The 24,075-nt window shown below is 36.3% G+C and overlaps 1 protein-coding gene and 1 pseudogene across 3 annotated transcripts in view; both read right to left on the bottom strand.

The window, feature by feature from the left end:
* Window positions 1–5,951: 5,951 nt before the first annotated feature.
* Window positions 5,952–6,070, bottom strand: LOC111746966 (annotated as a pseudogene).
* A 12,811-nt stretch (window positions 6,071–18,881) lies between these two features.
* Window positions 18,882–24,075, bottom strand: part of GPR85 (G protein-coupled receptor 85) — a 6,177-nt gene continuing 983 nt past the window's right edge. The window contains exons 2-3 of one of the 3 annotated variants that reach the window (XM_011372426.1): window positions 23,154–23,254; window positions 18,882–22,064 (exon numbers count right to left, since the gene is read on the bottom strand). In XM_011372426.1, coding sequence (XP_011370728.1) covers window positions 20,782–21,894 — 1,113 coding nt within the window. In that variant the 5' untranslated portion in view covers window positions 21,895–22,064; window positions 23,154–23,254 and the 3' untranslated portion in view covers window positions 18,882–20,781. Of the gene's footprint in view, window positions 22,065–22,725; window positions 23,255–23,425; window positions 23,502–24,075 lie in introns of those variants that run through there. The other 2 variants (XM_011372427.2, XM_023537959.1) reach the window with 2 other exon arrangements.

Below are 24,075 nucleotides of genomic sequence, written 5' to 3'. Positions count from 1 at the left end.
ACAAAGAACTGTGTCCTGAAATTTCTACAGTAGGGAAAGTACATAAGATATGCACCTAATCTAGACTTGTGGAGTCAGAGATGGCTTCCTAAAAGGAGAAATGTCTTAACCAAGAGAAAAGGGTGGTTGGAAGTCAGTATTTCAGGCCAGAGAAGGTACAAAAGCTCTGAGTAAAGAGAGGGCATGACTTGTTAATAGTAATGAGAAGCATTTAGCATGACTAGAGAATGGAGTGTCAGCAGGGATTAAAAACAGATTAGGTGATATGAGTAAACAGGGTCCAGGTTACAAGTGGCCTTATAAGCTACATAAAGGAGTTTAGACTTTATCCCAAGAGCATTAGGGAGCCATTCAAAGATTTTAAATAAGGCAGAGACATTATCAGGTTTAGTTTTAGAAAGCTTGTTTTATTTAGCTGAAGTATAGAAAATGGTCTGGAAGGAGGGCAATTCTGGAAACAGTCCATCCAATTAGAGGTTTCTCTAGTGATTCAGGTGAGCAACGAGGTTGCTTGAGCCAAGGAAGTAGAGAAAATCTGCAATCATTCACACATCTATTTATTTAGTCACTCAACAAATATATATTGACTGTGCCAGGCACTGTCCTTAGTTTTAGGAATTAAATGGTGAATGGAAGAGACAGGTGGAATCCTCCAACTGACTGATTGTGATAAGTGTTAGGACAGTGTGCTGATATACCACAGGGCTGACATCTGGCTGGGACTTGGGAGGGTCAACTGGAAGTCGAGTTAAAAAAAAGTAAAAGGCAAGCTCAGATCTAAATCCAGTTATTCTACAAATATTTATTAAGTATTTCTTATGTGCAAAAAATTCTTCTTGATATAGAGGACATATCAGTGAAAAAGACAAATTCTCTAAGTCACAGGGATTACATTCTATTGCAAAGCTTCCTTTCTAGTTTTCTGAGTTATAAGTATCAGTAGGAAGCTAGAATGGGGGGGCAGGCAGTAGATATTTTATTAGATTGACAACTGAACATGGAAGAACTAAAAAAGCAAGACCAATGTCTAGAGAATTCAGGAGAAGGAGCAGGTTTGCATAAAAAATGACAAGCTCAGTTTTGTACATGTCGAGTCTGAGGTACCTCAAAGATGTCAAACACGAATTCATCAGTAAACAATACTGTACAATGATTAGACATCTGGAGTCTGTATGCAGTTTGCCTGGGTTCAAATACTGATTTCACCACTTAAAAGCTCCATTACCTCAGGCAATTTAATTAACCATCTTATATCCTCAGCTTCTTCATCTGTACAATAGAGATAATACTACTACTAACTTTATAGCATTGTCATGATGATTAAATGGGCTAACATATGTTAAGTACTTGGGACAGAGCATGGCATTTAGTAAGTCCTAAATAAGTCTCAGCTATTTTTATATCTGAAGCTAAAGTTGTATTTTGGAATCACATCCATGCATTACATGGGTTGTGCATGTTGCAAAGGTGCCACACCTAAGGTGACACCACTAAAATCACAGGTGTAGTATATTTGTGTATTTATTAAAACAGCTATCTGGTAGATGTAAGCAAGGAAGGAATATCATTTTCTAGTCTGTACAATGGTATTAAAATAGTTAATAGTGGCTGTAATACTGTTGCTTATCAGTGCTATCTATATGGTATGAGATTTCCCAAGGAGAGAGTGTTAAGAGAGTCATGAATAGACTACAATAGCAACCTAAGAATCAACAACAACATTCAAGGAGGAAGTGGTAACTGCAAAGGAGACTGAAAGGGCCTGGCCAGTGAAGTAGGAAGAAAACCAGATGCTCATGATACCATAAAAGTCAAAAAAGACAATGTAGCAGAAGGGCAGAGTGGTAAGCTATGCCAAATGGTTCTGAGAAATCAGGTAACCCAAGAAGTGTCATTGGATTAGCAACCAGGATGTTACTGGTGACCTTGGGAATAGAAATGGTGGAGGAAACCTAGCTGCCTTGGACGGAGAAGTGAATGAAAGATGATGTTTGGTTGTGAAGAGGAGAGAAAGTATGGTAACTGGAGAGAGATGTAAAACCAAAGGGATTTCCCTCCTTTATTTGAGGCAGAAGAGTCATGAATGTGTTTAAATGCTAAATGCAAGGAGCCAGCAGAAAGGGAGAGGTCAAGTTCCAGGAGTGGAGTGGTGGTAATTGATAGAATATGATCACGTGGAAGTTTGAGAGAGGAGATGGGATATGAGACCTCCTCAAATCTCCGATGATACATATTTACAATTTAACAGTGTTCTTCAGAGGCTATTCCACCTGCAGGGCAGGAATTTCAGGCCAGTTAAGTGGGAAAAATTATTTTGGGAAAAAGAATCTGTGGCCCCAACAAATTACACACCTTAGATGGTCACGTACTCTGTATAAGGCTAGTCTTAACTAGTCCACATAGTAAGTTGATCCCTTACCGTAATAATTCTGTTCTCTTTGACTGGATCGATAACATATTTTTGCTAGAGATGTTTGATTTTAAATCGCAAATCCTTTATAAAGCTGCAATTATGTCTAAGTTAACTAAGTTCTCTTGGGCTTTTATAGTACACTGATAGTTTCTGCCATTATTTGATTTCTGTTACCATAAATAAAATAAGAGCTGGCTCCCACTGCCAAAGTTCCCATAGGATCTGAGTCTGAATTCTTTACCTATTTCCTTAAAAGTATCAAAATGACATGATTCATTATCTTTTTTCCTAATATCAAAAATATTTTCTCCTCAGCCATTTTATAACTTGTATAACTTTCAGGATATACAGATATAAAATCGTTTCAAGTTCTTTTCCACATATGGGTGCCTTTACGTGTGAAGGGTAGACCTTTATACACATTTAGAATCTCCATAATTTCTTTGAGACCATTGGAGTACTATTTATAAAAATGGAGTTTATCGTTATTATATGAATCCATTCTTTAAAAACTTACTTGAAAGAAATAAGGCAGTGTATATGAATTAAAATTTCATCACAACAGCCTTAATAGAATAAAAAAGCGTAGTTGAAATAGTAAAGAAGCTGGCTGAGTGTCAGACAAGGAAGTACAAGGAAGTTTTTGTCAGAGGTTGTTTTAAGAATTATGAAACTGAGGTCCAGAAAGATTGGATGACATTGGTTGGATTACTCAGTAGGTTAGTGGTAGCATCAGAATTAGAATTCAGGTCTTCTGACTCTTACCTAGAATTGCAATTTTTGTCATGTTATGATAATTAGATATATTCTGGTTATTTCTAAAATATGTCAGTATAATCAATTTAAAAGTAAAAAATATAAACAATATGCATACATTTTTGGCCACATAGTACCTTTGAATAGGTTAACTAACATTTGTTCCCACAGAAATCTTTTTCTATCCTAATAAACCAACCAGTAACTTGCTCTCAATTGATAACATGTAAAAACTGCAATACCTAAATACTTTCAGAGAAGGCTTTCAGGATGACTAACAAAACATTACTCCCCTGAAATTTTCCTCTTATCCAATGATTTTGTAATTGCTTGATTTCATAGAAACAATGTGATGTGCTATAATAAGAACTCAGTCTGATGTGATATTATTGCCTAAGAATATTCATCAGACTCATAAGCTTAGACACAATTAGGTCTGTCCTCTTTAGAGCCTTTCAGATTCCATATTTTTATTAACTCATCCGTGACGTGGCATTTATGCCTTAGACTTAAATCATCTGCCTGAATTATTCATCCCAGGGTGCCATTTATTTCTTCAGCAGGAATCATGACCTTTGTTTTGTGTTTTCTCTTCTATCACTTTGGTTGGTGCATGAGACTGAGTCACTGGTCTATTGAGGGCAGCGTAGGGTGGGCAGCCTTGGTTTTCTAGCCTGATCTGCCCTTCTGAGGGCATAAATTCACAAATGGATTTATTCAAGTCACTTATACCACAATAACCTTGAAAATCTTAATTTTATGGCATATCCTTTACAAAGAAGCAGTCCCTAACAATTTCAAGTCTGTACAATAATGATAAAGAAAGAAAAATAGGAAATTGTACTTTTCATTTGCCTTCTCTTAAAGTAAATGCAGTGCAATTCTATGTAAATTTCTCAAAAAACATGTTCACTAAAAGTTTTAAAATCATAGAAATTTAAACTAAAAGCATACAACTTCATGTAAAATAGAAGCACACATTTTTTTTTTTTGAAAAGCAAAATCAAGAGGGAAATGTTTGTATTGGGCCATGTCATTTAAAACAGTCATTTAAATTTCTTGACTCAAAAAGAATTTCCTATCATTGCTGATATGTTTGGCATTGACATGATAGAGTCAGGCTGGTATTAGTCTTTAGCTCTTTTATGAAAGGATGGTTGGCAAATTGTGTAGTGGATAGGTAGAACTAGCTCTAGAGAAATAACAGGTATTTGTAAACTTCTGGTTTCCACAGAGCCCACTTTATCCTTCATCTTACTACCAATACAGTGTTGACTGGTTAAAGTTTCAAATATTAAAACTTATTTCACTATTGATTAGGACCAAAGCTGCCAGTGGGTAACTCTCAGTCCTCCCAGATCCATAGTGTTGTACCATAATACTATCCTCAGTGAATGCATTTCAGCCACAGGTCTGTTTCTCTCCTAGGCTTGTTCAGCACTGTCCATATTTATAGAAAAGATGGCTTTGGAGTAGATATTTCTTTGTTTCTGGCATCCGTTCTTACAATTTAAAAACCAATGCTAATCAAATCAATAATAATTTATTTCTTTCCTACTAAGCATAGAATATACCAAATTGCACAGCCCTAATAGATAAATACTCTTTGCTGTGTTGCTGAAACTTGATTTTTACCGGGAAGGCTGGGGAGCTGGCCAGCAAAATGACTTCACTGAATCACTGCACAAAACTATATACCCACCTGTTGGGAAACATTATAAGCTTAGAAGCTAATGGTCTCATTCCCTCAGCAGTGAAATAAGGTTTTATGATATAACTGACATTTTATTGAAGTTAAGTTGTCAGAATTCAATCCTTTTCAGTAGGATGGGGCATTTGCTTTCCTGATTTGGGAAATAAGCTGTTTCAGGTACAAATCTGTTGCACGGTTTTATTTTCTTTAATCATAAAGATTTAAAAGTGAGGGTGAGAACATTAGTTATGGCAGTTCTTTTTAAGTGGTAAAATTCTTTTTGAAGCTGAGATAATCTTGACAGCTTAACAAAATATGTATAATAGCTATTACATATTTATAAAAACAATTCTATATGAAGATGTTGTGTCTGTGTTTTGTTCATTATTGTATCACTGGACTGAATACAGTGGAACATAGGTGGTACATAAATATTTGTTGAAAGATTAAATAAACTTTTTAAAAATTGGATTTAAAGTAATTAAACAATCTTTACGATCACTTCTTAAAAAATAAACCACCAGCAAAGTTCAGTTAGCTGAATAAAGACATTATTTTTACATTTTCTGGATGAGTAAAATAAAGGGTTATAATTATTTGTCTCTGACTCTTAAAATTATTTAGCTCTTAAGAGAATTTTTTTCATTTAAATAATTGTAAAATCAAAAAAAAAATCCAGCCATTCAGTTTTATTTATGACTGCTAAATACTCAGTGTTCATTTCTCTGACAAACTAATGAGATTTCAAAGCTCTCTTACTCCTATGTCCAAATGATACCAAAATTGCCCCCATTTATTTTGATTTAAAATAACTATGATCATAACAATAATTGAATAAAATAATAAGGGCCCTCGTACACCAAACTCAACAGTATTTATGTTGTTAACAGCCTGTAATATATTTGAAATGAAACAAAATCATTCTAAAGTACACTTGAATATACATTAAAAATTCTGTTCCTATTAGATGGTTAGTATTCTTTCTTTTTTCATCTTTTTTTTTTTTTTTTTTAGGCGAGGCAACCCTTGGTTGATCTCACAGATTGCAAGGACCTTGTCAGTTTACAATCCCTTATTTTTTATTTTTTATGCCTACAGCACTTGGTCTTCCTAGGTGGTCTCCCATCCAAGTACTAACCAGGCCTGCCTGGGCTTAGCTTTTGAGGTCAGATGGGATCGGGCTTGTTCAAGGTGGCATGGCCATAGACTAGATAATACTCTTAGCACATAAAATATAGACTATAAAACTAGAGAGTTCATATTCTTAAGGTTTTTTTCGGGGGTATTTTTCAATCACTACACTTGAATCATCTGATAAAAAATGAGTTGTTACATACTACATATTACAAATTTATTTTAATTATTGGGGAAATATATCAATGTTAAAACTATTTACACTTGATAAGCCTAATCCTTGTTCTTGATCTTGTTCTTAGTGATATAAAATGCATTAGTGTGACTTTTAAAAAAAATCTACTAGTTTAATTGATTTCTAAATGATCACGTTTTTGCACTTGTGATGAGTAATTTATTAGAGTCGAATTTAAGTGTTTACTGTAGCATAAATTAAGAGTTATCCTTGATTAATACAAGGTGTCCACCTGTGAATACTGTCCAACGTGAAAAATGTTTTAAAATAAAATGTCTTTAAAAATTTGAACATATAGCTTCAATATTGCTTAACATATTTTATATTAAAATTGCAGAGCTATAAATAAAACATCACATAGTCTTTCTGATTAGATAGGCCATTTGTCTGAAACTGATCACAAGGAAGCCAAGTGAGAAAGTGTGAATGTTCAAAATTCATCATCACTACAGAAAACCTTAAAGTTCACTAGCCCTTAAATTAATATAGGCTTCTGGTCAAGATGGTGCAGTAGGTAAATGCTATGTTCATCTCTTTCCACGGCCACATCAAAATTACAACTAAACTACAGAACATTGAGAACCACCTGAAGTCTAGCTGAATAGAGGTCCTAGCTAAGGCTATATAGAAGCCACATTGTGACTGACAGAAGTGAGGGAGACATAAAACAGGCTGGTCCCACCCCATGTGCGGTGGTTAAAAATTGGGAGGGATAGCTTGGCTGCAGAGGTCCCCCTAGAGGAGCAAGGGGTCCCAGCCTCACACCAGACTCCCCAGCCAAGAATTCCAGTGAGGGGAAAAGAAGTCCCTGTTACTTCTGTCTGTGAAAACCAGTGGAGATTGTGGCTGAGTGAGAAGAAGGGCTGCTGGAATGCCAGGTGATCCGCCTAAAGGGCCCACACAAAAACTGACTTGCTGATGGACTTGCTCTGAGCTCCAGCTCTGTGACAGCAGCAGGAAATGCACTAAAGATGTTTGAGGAGGAACTAAATTGTCTGGCTTCAGGCTGAGAGCTGGAGGGGTAGCTTTTTCCCAGATGGAAGTACTGGCAGAAGCCATTGTTCCTTTGTTGAACCCTCCCTTGACCCAGTCTGTGTAATAGGCATTTGCCATCATTGAGTCTCCATCAATTTGACTAACACCACTTGCCCTGCCCTAATGATTCCCTAAGACCCCACCCCACCCAACTTGCAGGCCCACTTATGTCACTTTCAGTGGCTTTTCCATACAAAGGGCCTGTCTTGACTCATGTTGCAGACTTTTCTAAAATTTCTAAAAGATTCATAAACCCCACACAAGTAGCATCTAGCCTGGGTGCCCTGTATCTCTTGCTGAGCAGCTGGAAGCCTAGCATTAGTGGCAGCTGGCCCTGGTTCACAGCTTAGATTCTCCCAAGCACCTCCAATCCTAGCACAAGTGGCAACCATTGGTAGATCACTTTGTAGCTCATGCCAAGTGGCCCCAGGGCAGGGGGCAGGCAGAGGCTGACCCTGGCCTGCATCAGAGCCCCTCCCAAGAAGTCTCAGAACCAATATACTCAGTGACCAGCTTCAGACTACACCAGAGCACCATCCAACCACTTCTATAAATGATACATCCAAAGGGCAGATTCAGTAGGTACCAGAGCCTTGCTAAAGTGAATCCTGCTCTGTAGGTTCAGCACCTGAATAACAGCTTCTCCACTGTAGTCACAGCCAGTCCTCACAATCAGTGAGCCTGAGGGTCAGTTCTTCCCACTGATGTGCCAACAGCAGTCAAGGCTCAACTACAACAGGAGAGAACATACAACTCACACAAGGGACATACCTGGAAAGTCCAGCTCAGATGACTAGGGAGACTGTGCAACTGGGCCCCACAGCACACCTTCTACAGAAGGCCACTCTACTGAAACTGGAAGACATAGCAGCTATACCTAATATATTGAAACAAATACAGGGGGCAGCTAAAATGAGGAGACAAAGAAGCATGTCCCAAATGAAAGAACAGAACAAAACCCTAGAAAGAGAATTAAACAAAATGGGCACAAGGAATCTACCAGATACAGAGTCCAAAAACACTGTTTATAAGGATGCCAAACAATCTCAGTGAGTTCAACAAAGAGACAGAAAACATAAAAATTGGAGATAGAAAACATAAAAAAGAAACAGTCAGAAATGAAAAATACGATAATCAAAATAAAGTATATATTACAGGGAATCAACAGTAGATTAGATGAAGCAGAGCATTGAATCAGCAATTTGGAAGATAAAGTAGCAGAAACAGCCAATCAGAACAGCAAAAAGAAAAGAATTCAAAAACAATGATGATAGTTTAAGAGGCTTCGGGGACAACATCAAGCATATGAACAAATTGCATTATTAGGGTACCAGAAGGAGAAGAGACAGTGAAAGGAATTGAAAACATATTTGAAGAAATAACAACAAAAACTTTCTTAAACTGGCAAAAAAGTACACATACAAGCCCGTGAAGCTCAGAGAATTCAAAAAAAGGTGAACCCCAAAGAGGCCCACACCAAGACACATCATAAATTAAAATGCCAAAGGTTAAAGACAAAGAGAATCTTAAAAGCAGCAAGAGAAAAGCAGTTACCTACAAGGGAGCTCCTATGATACTGTCAGCTGATTTCTTAACAGAAACTTTGCAGGCCAAAAGGACTGTAATGAAATATTCAAAGTGATCTAAAGCCAGGACCTATAACCAACCAAGATTACTCTACCCAGCAAAGCTATTCTTCAGAATTGAAGGACAGATAAAGAGTTTCCCAGACAAGAAAAAGCTAAAGAAGTTCATCACCACCAGAATCTGTATTACAAGAAATGTAGAGAAAATTCTTTAAGAAAAAAAAGATAGAAAATGTGAATAATAAAATGGCAATAACTACATATCTATCAACAATTACTTTGAATGTAAATGGATTAAATGCTTCAATCAAAAGACACAGAGTGGCTGAATAAATAAGAAAACAAGGACCCTATATATTCTGCCTATAAGAGACTCACTTCAGATTGAAACACACACACAGACTGAAAGCAAAGGAATGGAAAAAGATATTTCATGAAAATGGAAACAAACAAAAAAGCTGGGGTAGTAATACTTAAACCAGACAAAATAGACTTTAAAACAAAGGCTATAACAAGAGACAAAGAAGGACCCAGCAATTCCACCTCTGGGTATTTATTGGAAGCAACCCAAAATACTTATTTAAAACAATATATGCATCCACATGTTCACTGCCGCATTATTTACAATAGCCAAGATACGGAAGGAACCTAAGTATATATCAGTGGATGAATGGATAAAAAAGTGGTACATATATACAATGGAGTATTATTCAGCCATAAAAAAAAAGAATGAAATCTTTCCATCTGCAACAACATGAATGGACCTAGAGGGTATTGTACTAAATAGAATAAGTCAGACAGAGAAAGACAATTACCATATGATTTCATTTAAATGTGGAATCTAAAAAGCAAAATAAATGAACACTGAAAACAGAAACAAATTAATAGATATAGAGAACATTTTGATGGTTGCCAGATGGGTGGGGTGTTGGGGTTATGGGTGAAAAAAAGGGAAGGGATTAAGAGTTGCAAAATAGCCACAGAGATGTAAAGTGTAGCATAGGGAATATGGTCAATAATATTGTAATAACTATATGATGTCAGATAGGTACTAGATTTTTTGGGGTGATCACTTCGTAAATTTTATAAATGTCTGTTCACTATGTTGTACAACTAAAACTAATATAATATTGTATGTCACCTGTAATTTAAAAATAAAAAAATATTTAAAAATTAATAATAATATGCCCCCAAATTAGTAGTATCTTCATTTACAAAGGAGAAGAGAGGATTTTCTAGACTTTGACTAGATTCTCTCTCTGCCTTTTGGAAATAATATTTGACTTAACATCTTAATTGGGACAAGGGCAAAGAGATTTAAATAAAATGTTCTAAAATTAATATTTTTATTCTTCTGTTTTTATATGTTAAAAGTTTTTCTACTCTTTATGCATTTATTTATCACCTAGTAGTAAGCTAGACTACTTTGTGTGAGTAAAAAATATGTAGATGGCAAGGTCCTTGAGCTTACGATCTTACTAGAGGAATCTGAAACAATTAGAGAACACAATCATATCATGTAAAACCATGCACAGATTATGTATAACCTAGGCATGTAGAGAAGTGAGAAATTAAAGTGGGTCAAAGTGATCAAAGATGAAATTTCAGTGAGCTTATGGGTTGAGTTGGATAACCTGGGGGAGAAGAAGTTTGTGGCTATATGTTGAGGAAAATGTCTGCGTGTTTATGTGGTGTTGGTAATGAATGGAAAATAGAAAAGAATGAGAGAATATCAATAGATGAGTATAATGCTGTATTATAAAAAGTCTTAATAATGGACATTGAATTTGACCTTATGTACACAATAGAGAGAACTGAAAGTTCTTAAACAATGGGATCAAATTCTAAACCACTTAAAATATTAGTCCCATCTTTTACTCCTATCAAACTTTTCAAACTCTCCTACTAATAAAGATTTTTTTTCCCCTAGAGTCATGTGTTTTCTCATGACTGGAATAATTTTACCATTCTCTTTCATTTCTTATGTGGTTTCTCTTTGGTGATTACATACATGTGTCTTGCTACATTGGTTTCTACTATTAATGGTGAAATGTATTTAACTATATTTTTCTGTCTTCTGCCATAGAGAAACTTCTAAGAAGAAAGTTGGATCTGCAATTTTCCTCACATTTCCTCCCTGTTCACCATAAATGACATTTTATACATGATCATGATATCAACAAAAGTATAGTTTCAGTAGGTTGAAATAGAATAGTTCCTGGTTGAATATTTGTGAGGATCTATTTTATCATGTACATATAATTTAAATTAGACCTAAAATTATAGCAGAGTAAATATTCAGCAAAATTCAATGCAGTAGAAAATGTCTTTCTCTCTCATTATTTTTTCTTCTTGAAAATGATGGTTTTTCATGTCCATGATGGAAATTCAAAGCACTGGAGCCCTGGCACTGCAGAAAATGCTCAAGACCTTCCAGGTATCACAAATAATAGCACGGCAGCAAAGAACACAGGGTCTTTCTGCATCAGAAAACTGAGTGGCATCATATCTAAAAGCATTGGTGAAATGATTGTTCAGAATTTCCAGTGCACTGTAGATGTGTCTGGACCATGTAAAAATGGGAACATTTGTTTTCTTGAATCATGAACTCTAAGATGCATAAATATTTTCCCAGGCTACCTACCAAATTCTTTGTTAGTAGCTAAAAAGTTACTACGTGATAAGAATATCTTTTTTAGTTCATCTTCTTAAAAGTGAACAAATCGCTAGACTCAAAATATATTTGAAAAGGTGTTTTATAACAACTAAATAATTTTGTTACTGTAAATAAGAAATAATTTAAAACGTGCCACTATTTATAGCCATTTAAATCTAAGCCTAGGGTATGATTAAAAATAATAGGAAAACACTTTTATACTAGGCTGAATTTAAAAGTCCATGTGATCATGCATGTAAGGCATAGCAAAATACAACTAAAAAAAGAAAACTATATTTGTGTTCATTTCACAAGTCTTTAAGACTAAAACCTCAGCCAATACCAGATTCAATTAAAAGATTTTTTCAAGCACCCAATACAACACCTTGTACATAGTACGTGCTTGTTAAGTTTTTGTTCAAAGATGGATCATTCTGTAATCACAAACAGTTGAGATACTAAAATATCTTCCTAAATTTTATGTTTTTATATTTAAAACAAGAATTTGAAACAAATTTGGTTTCCTCTGAAAAAAAATCTATGATTTAGAAATGAGAATAGAACATAAAAAGGTATAACAGATCACGAACGTCCATAATTTGGTCATTTGAAATGGAAGCAGAGCATAAAGTCTGTCTGATTAAAATAAAATGTTATAATAAAGTTAGTATATGAATAAAGCAGAAGCCCAGTGAAAGAGTATTTTAATATGCTATCGATATTCTGTAGAGTTGATATCAAAAAGTTAGGATCAGGTTGGGCCTCCAACTGCCCAAGTAGGAACCTACTACTTAGTTGAAATGTACATAGGAAGTACCAGCATCAGCCCTACGAAGCTTTGTTTGTTAGAAATAACCATGTCATTAATGTCCTGGGACATCAGTGACCTCGATAGACAAAGCATAGATTTTTCCAAGCTGGAGGAAATTTAGAGATCAACCTCTTCATTGTACAGTTGAGGGTACTAAGAAGTCAAGTGACTTGACCATGGCTGGTAGCTGGTCAGCAGGTCAGCTCCTGACACCCAGGCTGGCATGCTTTCCCACATTTTACAGGATAATTAAATGGAAACCATGTTTACTAAGGCCAAAAAAATCACCAAATTGGAGTGGAGGGATGGCAGCAGCTGTTACTTTAGAAGACAGAATCACCTTGGTACAATTGCTGGTAAAGTAGAAAGAATAAAGCTCAATTGGGATGAATGTAGGAGGGTTCAAATGGGCAAAGTAACAGCTTTAAAAAATGCAGTGAAGTATGGCCAGGTATGTAAACAACTGACAATGCGTCAATAGTTAAAAAAGTGTGACGACCATGTGGATGCATGATTACCAAGCAAACAAGACTCAAGAGGTAATTCTGCTATAAATTCTCCATTAATTATCCCTTTACTATATAGAGTTATGAATGATAGAGGCTCTGAAAAGATTTCAGAGTAGGGAAATAAGAGTAAATAAGACATGGCTGGGAATGGTGATCCTGAAAGGTGGTGGCTCTTTAAAGGAAGACTTGACAACAGATTCCATGAAAGGATTGTACTAGCCTATGGTAATCATCCATTTAAAATCTCCATTTTATAGATTCACCTGCACATGGCTACAAAACTGACCTAGCTGTGGAGTGAAGAGGGAATGCAGAAGCTGGGAATCAAATTAGACTTGCTTTATTTGCCCAAGATTTTGGAGCTACTTCAAAGCCACTTCTAGAGCCACAGTTTTCCAAGTCTTGCCTACAAAATTGTGACCTTAATGGGTTTATCAGCTTAGGTGATTTGTAAACCTCTTTGGACCTCTAGTGAAATAGGAAGACTAAACACATTTATCTAAAGTCTCTTCCAGCAATGTAATCCCATGATCCAAAGGTCTACAGCTTGACCCAGAATATAAAATAAGATGCCTCAGAATCTGTGGGTGGCTGGCTCTGAAAGGGCAAAAGGGAAAAGAAGAGCTTCCTATTCAGAGTAGCTCCTTGAGGAAAGCTCACCAGCCACCGCTTAATGATGTTGGAGGTGGTTTTCCCATTCATGTGGCTCCTGGCTAGCTTCTGGTGAAAGAGATTAGTATGAATTCCCTGTGAGAGTGTATTTTACAGTTTATTTACTTTCCAGTCTGTAGGTAACACTGAATTTCCTATACCTCATCTATCTCTTGTATTCTGCGATCCATGAAATCTGTAAGATGCCGCCACTAACGAATGAGCAAATGATTCCCATTCAAAAGTGCCTATTAAACTCCCTCCGAGGTGCCATGAGTTGGTCAATAGGTAAGTGGGTAAGTGACAAAGATACTAAAGAATAGGAGTTGTGAGCCTTTTTTTAGGAGGACTCTGAGCACCAGGACTGTACCCCTAACAGCTTTGTACCCCAACACTTTTGTACTTCAGAGAGGTAAGCAAACCACATTTCCACCTTTCTTTCCTCATGTAGTTCAAAAAATACAATTGGATGTAGCAGAATCTTAGCAACTTATTAACACTGACTTTGCTTTATATATGTTTATTTAAAAAAAATGTAAAATCCCTGAAGTAACACAATTAAAATATTGTAATTAAAATAATCTCCATTTTACATAGAATATGATGAAACTGATTTAGTACTGCAGAATATGAGTTAAATCTAGGTAAAACTCCATATGGTATGAGTTGTGTAGCCTACTTTTAAAATTTGAATGATGTAATTTGAGCAATGTTCTTCTAAGAAGCCACTTTGAAAGATCAGATGGATTCTCCTGATTCTGGGGTAATATGATACTACTATGTGAAAGCAGAGAGGTACTAGGCAAGCAGCTACTTACTATTCTCTGCTTCCTTTGGATTCTCAGTGGGAAAAGAGGGAGTATAGCAAAGTGGAATTGAATTCTGAAGGCTAGAGCTCTGTTTCTGATTAGTCACTTCAGTTCCCATTCATCTCTAACTTCCTTCAGGTATTTTGTTAAGATGAACAGCAGCAGCAGCAATAGTCAATATCTACTGAATGTTCACCCTGGGCCAGGTACTATACTAAGTGCTTTATATTCTGTTTTGCCTATTACTAACTTGTACAAGTTACTTAAATTCTCTGTGCTTCAGTTTCTTTATTTGTAAAGTATGAAAAATAATAGCATCTACTTATGATAATCAAATGAGTTAATATATGAAAAACATTTAAAACAGTCTTTGACACATAGTAAGTACTTAATGAATAACAGTTATTACTATCACATTTAATCATCAAAGCAAATCTTTAAAGGTAGTGGTTGCTACTACTTACTCGCCCATTTACAGATAAGCAAATGAACATTCAAAGAGTTGAAATAATTGTTCAAGATCATAAAGCTAGTAACAGACAGAATAAAGACTTAAACTTCCAAATCTTGTACTTTTTAACCTCTATGCCGTGTTGGTCCTTCCCTTCCAATGTACCTAAGCCCCAGTCACACTATACTAACCTTCAATGATTAATGGATCTCTAGGTTGAACACACCTTGAGCTTTCAAATCTCTTTGACTTTTGCCCATTTTATTTCCTCTGAAATGGTTTTCCTAACCTTGTCAAGCAGTTGTAATTAAAATGATCTTTCAACACTGAATTCAGTTGCCTCCGTTTCTATCTCATCTTCTTTCCCCCATCTTCAGAGTTATTTGCTTGTCTGTGTTTCTTTAACACTTATCTCATATATTTCTCTTACAGCACTTATCACATTGTCTCATAATTTGTGTCTCTGCAGCTAGATGGTGAACTAAGAGAAAGCCAGTGAAAAGTAACATTTATTTAAGAAGCTAGACTCTCTTCTAAGGGCTTCACAATGGTCACTGAGTCCTCTCAATGACCCCAGAAAGTATGTGCTATTAGCCCCTTTTTATTGATGAAGCATATAATGTGAAGTGACTTGCCCAAGATCATACATGCAGTATGGTGACTAAGTAAAAATGGTCACTAAAAATGATCAAAAATTCTTTTTTTTTCCTGAAGAAAATGAACGTTCTTAACCTTTTTTTTTAATGGAGGAGAAAAAAAACTCTTTCATCCAGTCATATTTTTGTTTTCTTATGGAAAGAAACAACTAATTACCTAGTTGAAGCTATTATCAATTATCAATTCAGCTTAAGAATTTGTTTAATATTATAACTTTTTTATGATATAATAAATGACTTAACTTCTTCACTCCATGATCTTTAATATCCATATAAAGTTAAACGTTGTCTATTCAAAATTCATAAACAAAGATATGCATTACAGTGTCAATTTTAATATTTGTGTCAAGAATCTATTATTTTCCATACACACAGAGGAAAAAACGGAACTGTTTTACATCTCCAAGCCAAATTTAAAAACCTGTCTTACTGGGGATGTTGTCCCATAGCACCAGAAGGAGGTAGGGGGGCTGGCCGTGAATACCAGGTATGAATAATTCCAAACCCCAAACTACCTGTGGCTTGAGAACTTTTTCTATAATCACTCAAGGGGAAAAGCACATTTTCTTTGCCTTCCTCTCAGGCCTTTCCAGGCTCCAGCCCTTGTATTAACTGAGTCATCTGATGGGAGGAAAATTGGCTTTAAAATGATTTTAATTAAAAGGGCTTGATCAGCTAATGGACATCATTCCTGTGGCAAAAGGAAATGATATAAAAGCTCCATCACCATTTTCAAAACCAGGTCTTATTTATAGAATTATTTTATAAAATTAAAGTCTCTTAGTTTTAATGTATATTTTTTAGAGCCTGCTACATTGCAGTATAAGGCAAAAAAAAAAAAAATAGCCAAATAAATATTTCTTCTATTGCTCCAGTTTGTAATATCCCTTTAACTTATTTGACTGTTTTGACTGATGACAAAAAATAATCCAGTCATTTACAAATCATATATTTGTTTCAACCACTATATCATTTTAATATGATATAAAAAAAAGTTTCTGAGAGAATTGGGGAAATCACAGGATACTAGCATGCCTCGAGTTGAGAACAACAACAAAAAATGTCAATAATAAAAAATTATCTTAGTAGACCCTGCAATTTCCATTCAAACATTTATAAGAGAATATTAACAAACATGAAAGTGAAGTATTTTGCTTAGAAATACAAACTCAAAAGATTCTGGAATTGTAAATAACCCACAATTCTAATAACCATCTAATTAATGTGTTTAGCTAGCGTTTGAAACATTACCATTTATCATTTTATCTTTTTTAAAATATGGAACTAATATAAGCTGGGTCTTTTTTGTTCAATAACAATATAGTCTATGATACTGGTAGAATAAAATAAAGAATGGAACAAAGTAAATTATCTAGTGGTGAATACACAGAAATGAAGTGTTTTGGTTCTGTTTGCAACTGTCCTACAGTAATCCCTGTTGCAACACAACTCACTATTACGTGGTTGAAAAGGAATATGTCCCTATAATTGTAAATATTTTAACTGTATTTGAAATAAAAGTAAATTTTGGAAGCCAAATGAACTTTTCAGCTGATAGGAGGTTAAGGAGTTTTGTTGTATATCTCCAATAAGGAGTAATAAAAATCTTGAAGTGGCATGCTTTAATAAAAGACATGTACCCTCTTTCATAGGTTTCCTTGAGAGCCATGGGAGCCCTCCTGGGTGTGGGCATCTTGGTGCCTTCCTTTGATTGCACTTTACCCAGGCATTCTCATTTTAACTTGCAGGCAAGTATGAGAATGGAAGAAAAGACACCTCCAGGAACTGAAATATCTCTCTTGTGGAAGTAGACAGTCAAGATATGGGGGAACTTTAACACCCAGATTTCAGTGTATAGCATTTTGTGTATAGTATTAACAACATGGGAAGTTGGGGTTCTAAAGCACAATATGGTGATTGAGCTAAATGAAGTGTGAGCAGAATTGGGGGCTCCCTCTGAACTAAAGGAGTATGATATATAAAAGACCCCAAGGAACACTGAGTAAAGATAGGCAATAAGGCACTGAATAGAAAATGGAGAACAGTTCTAATAGTCCTAAATCATTACTACAACATATTGTTTGTCTTTCCCACTAGACTAAGAAATCACCATGAGACCATTCTACATTGTTTTCCATTGTGCTCCCAGCACCAAGCCCAGTGCCCAACACATATTGTTGAGCGAATGAATAAATGAATAAAATAATTCAGGTAGTAAATGGGTAAGTGAACATATTTATGTGTTAACAATGACAAATCAGTTAACCTCTATAAAAAAAAATGCTGATGTTGAAACCCAACCAGTTAACATTCAAAAAAGATAACTCAGTCAATAGGTTGTCTTACAAATAATTTTTTTTTAAAATCAAATCACTGTTTAATTTTGTTATGTAAATGCAGCCTCTGTGGGAAACTGGGCAAGTTACTCACCTCCTCTGCCTCAGTTAATATCTGCATAGGACTCCACAGTCACAGACTGAACTCCTAGCTCTAGCCAGGCACCTCACAAATAGATTCACTGTGCACTAAGGGAACCAGATGAGATAGTATAGACATATCAGTGCAAGCATATCACTACTATCAAGAAAAACAATTTAAAGACTGTTCAGCTCAGATGTAATTAGTCCAAGAGGGATACATTGTTATTGATAATGGGTCTTTCTCACAGGGAAGTTGTACTCTCCAGTGGAAATGTATTTTTATGAATTGAAGATTAGTAACATTTTCAAATTAAATTAATTACCAATTGTTTTTAAATATTGAATATTGGAATGAGTGTCAAAGTAGATAACGCAAATTGGTCATTAAGACACTGAGGCAGAGTCTATTTTATGTGATTGCTATCATTACTTATTAACTTACAAATGGCATCGATTAACTGCGGATGTGTTCTTCTACTGCTTGCCCTTTGACTGAAATGCTAAGTTAGTCAAGTATAGGTTTAAAAGAAAGTCACTAAAGTTCAGCATTATTCACTGATCACTGGGGGTGATTACTTATCAAAACTGAAAGAATCTGGTATTCCAAATAGCGATGTGGAGTCAGGCAATCTCACTTGCCTATTGCTCTTGACTCCTCAACCCACTACTCTTAGTCCATGTCTGTTTTCTTTGATGTTGATAAAACCTAGTTTCTCGGTCCTCAAGATCATTGCTGAATTTTCTACTAATTGCTGGGGATATTTGAACCTCTAAGCAAAGTTCTCTATAAACATAATAATTATGTCTCTACTGTAATTTTTCTTGAGTTGAATATGTTATCAGAATATCTTTTGATAACATTTCCTTTATTGTGTATTGGACAATGATTTTAGTACCAACAAGGGGACTTTATTGCTAGATCAACTCACTGTTGTACATTAAACTTTGTCTCAGATCCAGTCAACTTTAGCGGAAAGTAAAAAAAAAAAAGGTCAAATTGAGGTCCTTACTAAAGATCACAGCCTGAGTTGTCCTTGTATGAGCAAAACTGAATAGTTGCTTATATCATTGAGACATTTCAGTTATTTATTTTTTCTTATTGATATTTATATTGATATTTTCTTCACAGGTGTACTGTAGCAATAAAGAATTCTGTTCCATTAGATTCCTAAACTTATATTTCAAGTATAAACAAACAAAAACAATGAAAAACAAACAAAAACGATAACAACTTTTCTGGTTTTGTATTAATGTTATTGTAAACCATTTTTCTTATAAGTTAAATATTTAGAACCCCAAATTTCTACTCAGCCCAAATTAAAACGTGCCATTTATATTAAAATTCTGAACCAACCAAGCAGGTGTATATCTCTAAATATTATTGGCTTGTAAGAATAAACAGAAGGATCACTATGATAAACTAAATAATGCTTTTACAGATAATATGACTTGTCAGTTTATCAGCTTTATGCTCCCTATCATTCATGCATTTCCAGTTCTAGAATATAGTAAGCAACAACAACAACAAAAAAAGTCAAAATAAAGCTAGTCTTCCTAGCTTGTGCTTGCCTTCCAAATAAAATAAAATGTTAATTGCCAAAAAATGTAAAATTTATTCCAAGAGAAGTAACAGGCTATGCGGGTAAATTTTGGCAATGCAACTTTATATTGAAATTCACACATTTATATCTTAAAGAATGAGATTCACAGACTCTAATGTATTTCTAAAATATCAGAAATCATATTATAAGCTTTCACCAGTTAAATCTGAAATAATTTAAATGAGCAATGCACTGAATGTGCAGAAGTATAAAGAAGACTGTGCCTTCTGTAGAATAAGTGCTTCACAAATTGTGCAGGATGTCATACTAAGGCTGTGGTCTCCCCTTGACAGCTGACTTAAAATATAAACGGACAGCAACTGACTCCCTCTTAGAACACACTAGAATGGGTAGCACACCTCAGAAGAAATCTCGTTATTCCAATAACGTGCAACTTAATTTTCAAACCATGGGAGGAAAAAGAAAAAAGAGTATTAAATGATCATCTATGCACTTCCAGATGCATGACTATGACCAGCTACTCATTTGATTTCCCTTGACCATTTAATACTAAATAAGATCAAAGATACTAGATAACCCTTTAAGGCAACATGTGTTTATTCTGCATTATTAGAACTGCTCAGTTGTGACTGATTGGTACCATTAATGTTGCCTCCCAGACCAAGATCTAGCATTCGCAAAATAAAAATGAATTGGAAAAATATTATACCAAATCAACAAAAACCACATAGTACAGTTCAATCTTAGCAATTTCACTAGTAGGTAAGAAAAGTGGTATTTAGAAATAGTAATATATTAATAAAAAAGTAAACTCTAATTGGAACCAACATACTGCTTTGGAATGCTCGCCTGAACTTACAAGGAAACTTTTTAAAAGTGTGATAATCCAATAATTCATGGCACATCTTTACTGGATTACAGTACTTTAAGTCCCCAAATATTTTTGTCTTTGCAAAACAACAATAGTATAAAATGTTTTAAAGTCTTCAAACTTCTAAAATTAGTTTTTATCAACACATTTACCTTATGTCAACTTAATTTATTAAGATGTCCAATACTAATTTTTTTTATGTTTTTTTTTTCATAAGCAGTGATGTACACAGCATTTAGCACTGATACTTAGCACCTGCTAATTTCATCATCTAGTTTTCGACCACATAAAGAAACTTAGGGCAGTGGGTCAGTCCTTTCTTAATTACAAACCTTCACCATCAGTCAGCAGGATCACTCTGAGATTTAAAATAGGATTATAGGTGAACTATTCCAAAAATTGCAGAATCTTGCCCAAATCCTTATAACTGCTGATCCCATTCTTGATTTTCTTCTCAAGATATGGCTACGGGCCACAACTGCTTAGCAGAGAAAGTCAGTGTTTCAAAAGACTAAAGATTTACAGATGCTCCTTCATATAACACAGTAAGGTTCCCTTGGTAACCTAGATTTTCTGCAGTAAAGAAGGGTTGTGCTGAAACAGCGCCTCAGCTCCCTATTGGAGAAAATGCAGACAAAAGGATTGATTCCTGCTTGGGCGAAACTCATCCAGACAGCAGCTGTTAGAAATCCCCCTGGTACTATAGGCCCTCTTGCAAAAACTCTCCAATAACAGGCCACCAGGTAGGGGCCCCACAAGGTTAGGAAGAGAAAAGTCATTATATAGAACATTCTGCTGATTCTTTTTTCCATTTTGAACTCGTCTAAAACTAATAGCCTTCTTCTGCCTGTGGTGTTTGCATTTTGCCTGATGCCTAGCAAGGTGGGTGGTGTGGGACCCCTTCCAAATCCCGCTAGCCAATTGGCAGCTGCCTGGCCACTGGCTCCAGGGCCATGAAAAGTCCAGTTCTGGCTGACTGCTGCTACAAACTGGACTGGCTTCATTTTCCTTCGATCGTAGACAAAAAATAACAGCTTGAGGTAGACAAGCTGTGTGGCTAGGAGGATGAGAGCAAGGAGCAGCATAAATCCTAAGGAATCATTAGCCCTAAAGGAGCGGTGTTGGAAGGTACATTGATCTTCTTCCCTAATGAATGAGTAAGTGCCCACATCTAAAACTGGGGGAAATGCCATGGCCACAGACAGAGTCCATACCATGCAGATTACAGCCAGACAGGTCCAAAACGTTAGCCTCTTTGTATAGAAGCGGTGATGGGCGATAGCTAAGTATCTGGTGACACTGATGCAGAAGAGCATGAAAGCAGTGTGGAAACAGGACAAAACCCCCAGAAAGGCAATCACTTTGCAAGTCAGAGTCCCATAAGTCCAGGTAGAGCCATTTTTGACAGAGTTGAATACAAATGGAAAACAAATTGCAGATCTTAGGATATCTGAACAGCAAAGGTCCAACAAGAAGTAGTAAGGCGCTCTATGTAAGGTCTTATCTTTCACTAGCAAAATGGAGATCAGAAGGTTGCCTACCACGCTGACTCCTATTATAAAACCCAAGGAAGTCAGTTTCAGAAAGGCTGTTAGAGGAGAGAGATTCTGCAAAATGTTGTCAGCTGCATGGCTATAGTTCGCCATAGATGGATGGATGATAAAGATACAGCCTTAGTCAAGTCTCATGATCTAGACAGAAGAACAAGGAAAAGATAGATCCATACATTTTACTGAAAATGTAATCCACAAAGAGAACTGATCCGATCTGCAGTCATATTTCCTCTTTTCTTCCATTTGATTTGCCATCAGAATATCTGGAAAAAAAAAGAGCTATCAGTTCTTACTAAGCAATAATGTCAGGCAGTGTTAACATAAAGCTGTTCATTTATGGGGAAGTAAATAAAGTTTTAATTTTGAATATTATTTGCTTTAGTAAGTATTTTTGCTTAAGATTTTAGAGAATTGGCTTGCTTAGTTTTCTGAGCTAGATGAATTTAAAAATGTCCCTGTTTTGGAGAACATACATTTTATTGGGTACCTTTAGGACAGAAGGAATAAAATCTTCCACAATCATAAAATATGCCAATCCAAGAATTAATGACTAGTATAGCAATGGAATTGACAAAATTGATAATAGGGGGCAAGGAGGAGACTATCTACATTTACCTGAGGTCTATTGGTATGTCAGTATTTTATAGGCAACTTCTCTGCTAATACAGATCCAAAGAACCCTTGCAAAATAGTTATCTTTTAACTCGTGTCACTATTCATGCTGCATATTATAAGAAGAGTAATTCTTGATTCATCTTAAAGCATAAATTCAACATTAGACCTCAAAATTAATAGGAACTGGTCCCAGGATTTGATGTTTGTTTTTAATCTTTTCGTCTCCCCCTCAAATCCCAGCCCATTTTTGGCAAATCTTTTCTTTTTAAGCACATATGATTATTAAAACTGGTTAATGTAAATACTGACCAAGGAAACACACCCACATGAATAATGCTCTTCCATTTGTAACCTTGGCTGCCTGGACGCAAATGAATTTAACATGAACGTGTATTTCTTGGGCAATTAAGCCTTTATATTTACACAGATGATCTTCGTTGCAAATAACAAGTAGCTTCATTCTAAAACAAAATACACATTGTCTCCTAGGTGCCTGGGAGCCACACCAGGTAAATCAGCTTTCTCTGTTATTCCCACGAAGCATCTTTCTCACCGCTAAGAATGTGCTGATGGTAGCCCAGGCAAAACTGCGTTCGATGATTTTAATTTCCCCACCGCTACATCCCTGGGTAAATACCGATCTCATCATGCAACATTATGAAACCTGAAATCCACCACCCCTGGATTTATAATGGGGGGTGGAGGAGAAGGAGGGGAGAGAGACATGCATTACATACGCGAAGATGGGGCGAGAGATTGCTTCTGTTCCTGGTGATTCGCAGTCTGATTTCCTCAGTCTTGCAACGCTTTCCAAAAATGGAGCTGTGAATAAGTCCTGCTGACGACGCATTGCCTGAATGTACTTCCATTATGCAGTTTATTGTTTAATTGTTTAAGAAAACCAAATACCACCTTAGGGAGGGCTCTTTCCCGGTGAACTGCAGTTTCATTAACACTGTGCGCCCTTCACCCCCAAACTTAACCGAGAGCCGAGAGTATGTCCTCCTACCTGTTGGTGTTGGATATCCCGACAGACTATAGCTTCTTCTTTCTATATATTGCTGCTTTTTTTTTTTTTTTTTTTTTTTTTTTGCCTTAGTGCCTTGACTGAGCATCCAGGCAGGGCTCGGCGGCGCCTGCGCGCTAGAGCCTCCTTAAGCTCCAGCCGCGTCCTCCACTGTCGCAGCGGCACCGTCTCCCTCAGTAACGCAGGGGCGGCGGCGGCGGCTTGGGCCGCGGGGCGGCGGCGGCGTGGTAGGCGGGGGTGGGGGTGCGGCGAGAGCGGCTGCGTCCGCAAGGACAAGGGTGACGGTTGGGTCCTCTGTGGAGCCAGCTCCACCGCCGACAGATTTCCAGGACTAGCAGAGTTTATTGAAACGCCGCCCTGTCGAACTGGCAAAATTAGAATTTTTGTCTCCTTGTGGCTGCTTCTGAACTTTTACTTCCCTGAATTTGAAGTTGGGGGCTGGAAAGGCTAGCTCAGGACCTCAGGCCTATCCTCCTATCTTAGGGCAGCGCACGGAGAAGACATCGGGCCAGGGACGCCTTCCCCCTCCTCAGCTTCCCTGAACCCTCTCCTTCCCCTAACACTTTCTTTTAGGGTGGTCCAAATCATCATGTTGTTGTTGTTGTTGTCCAAATCATCATCATGTTGTTGCC

Source organism: Pteropus vampyrus, unplaced genomic scaffold, assembly GCF_000151845.1.
Source record: "Pteropus vampyrus isolate Shadow unplaced genomic scaffold, Pvam_2.0 Scaffold206, whole genome shotgun sequence".
NCBI classification, from domain to species: Eukaryota; Metazoa; Chordata; class Mammalia; order Chiroptera; family Pteropodidae; genus Pteropus; species Pteropus vampyrus.
The sequence above is the reverse complement of the archived record's forward strand: the minus strand, read 5'-3'. Positions and strand labels throughout refer to the sequence as shown.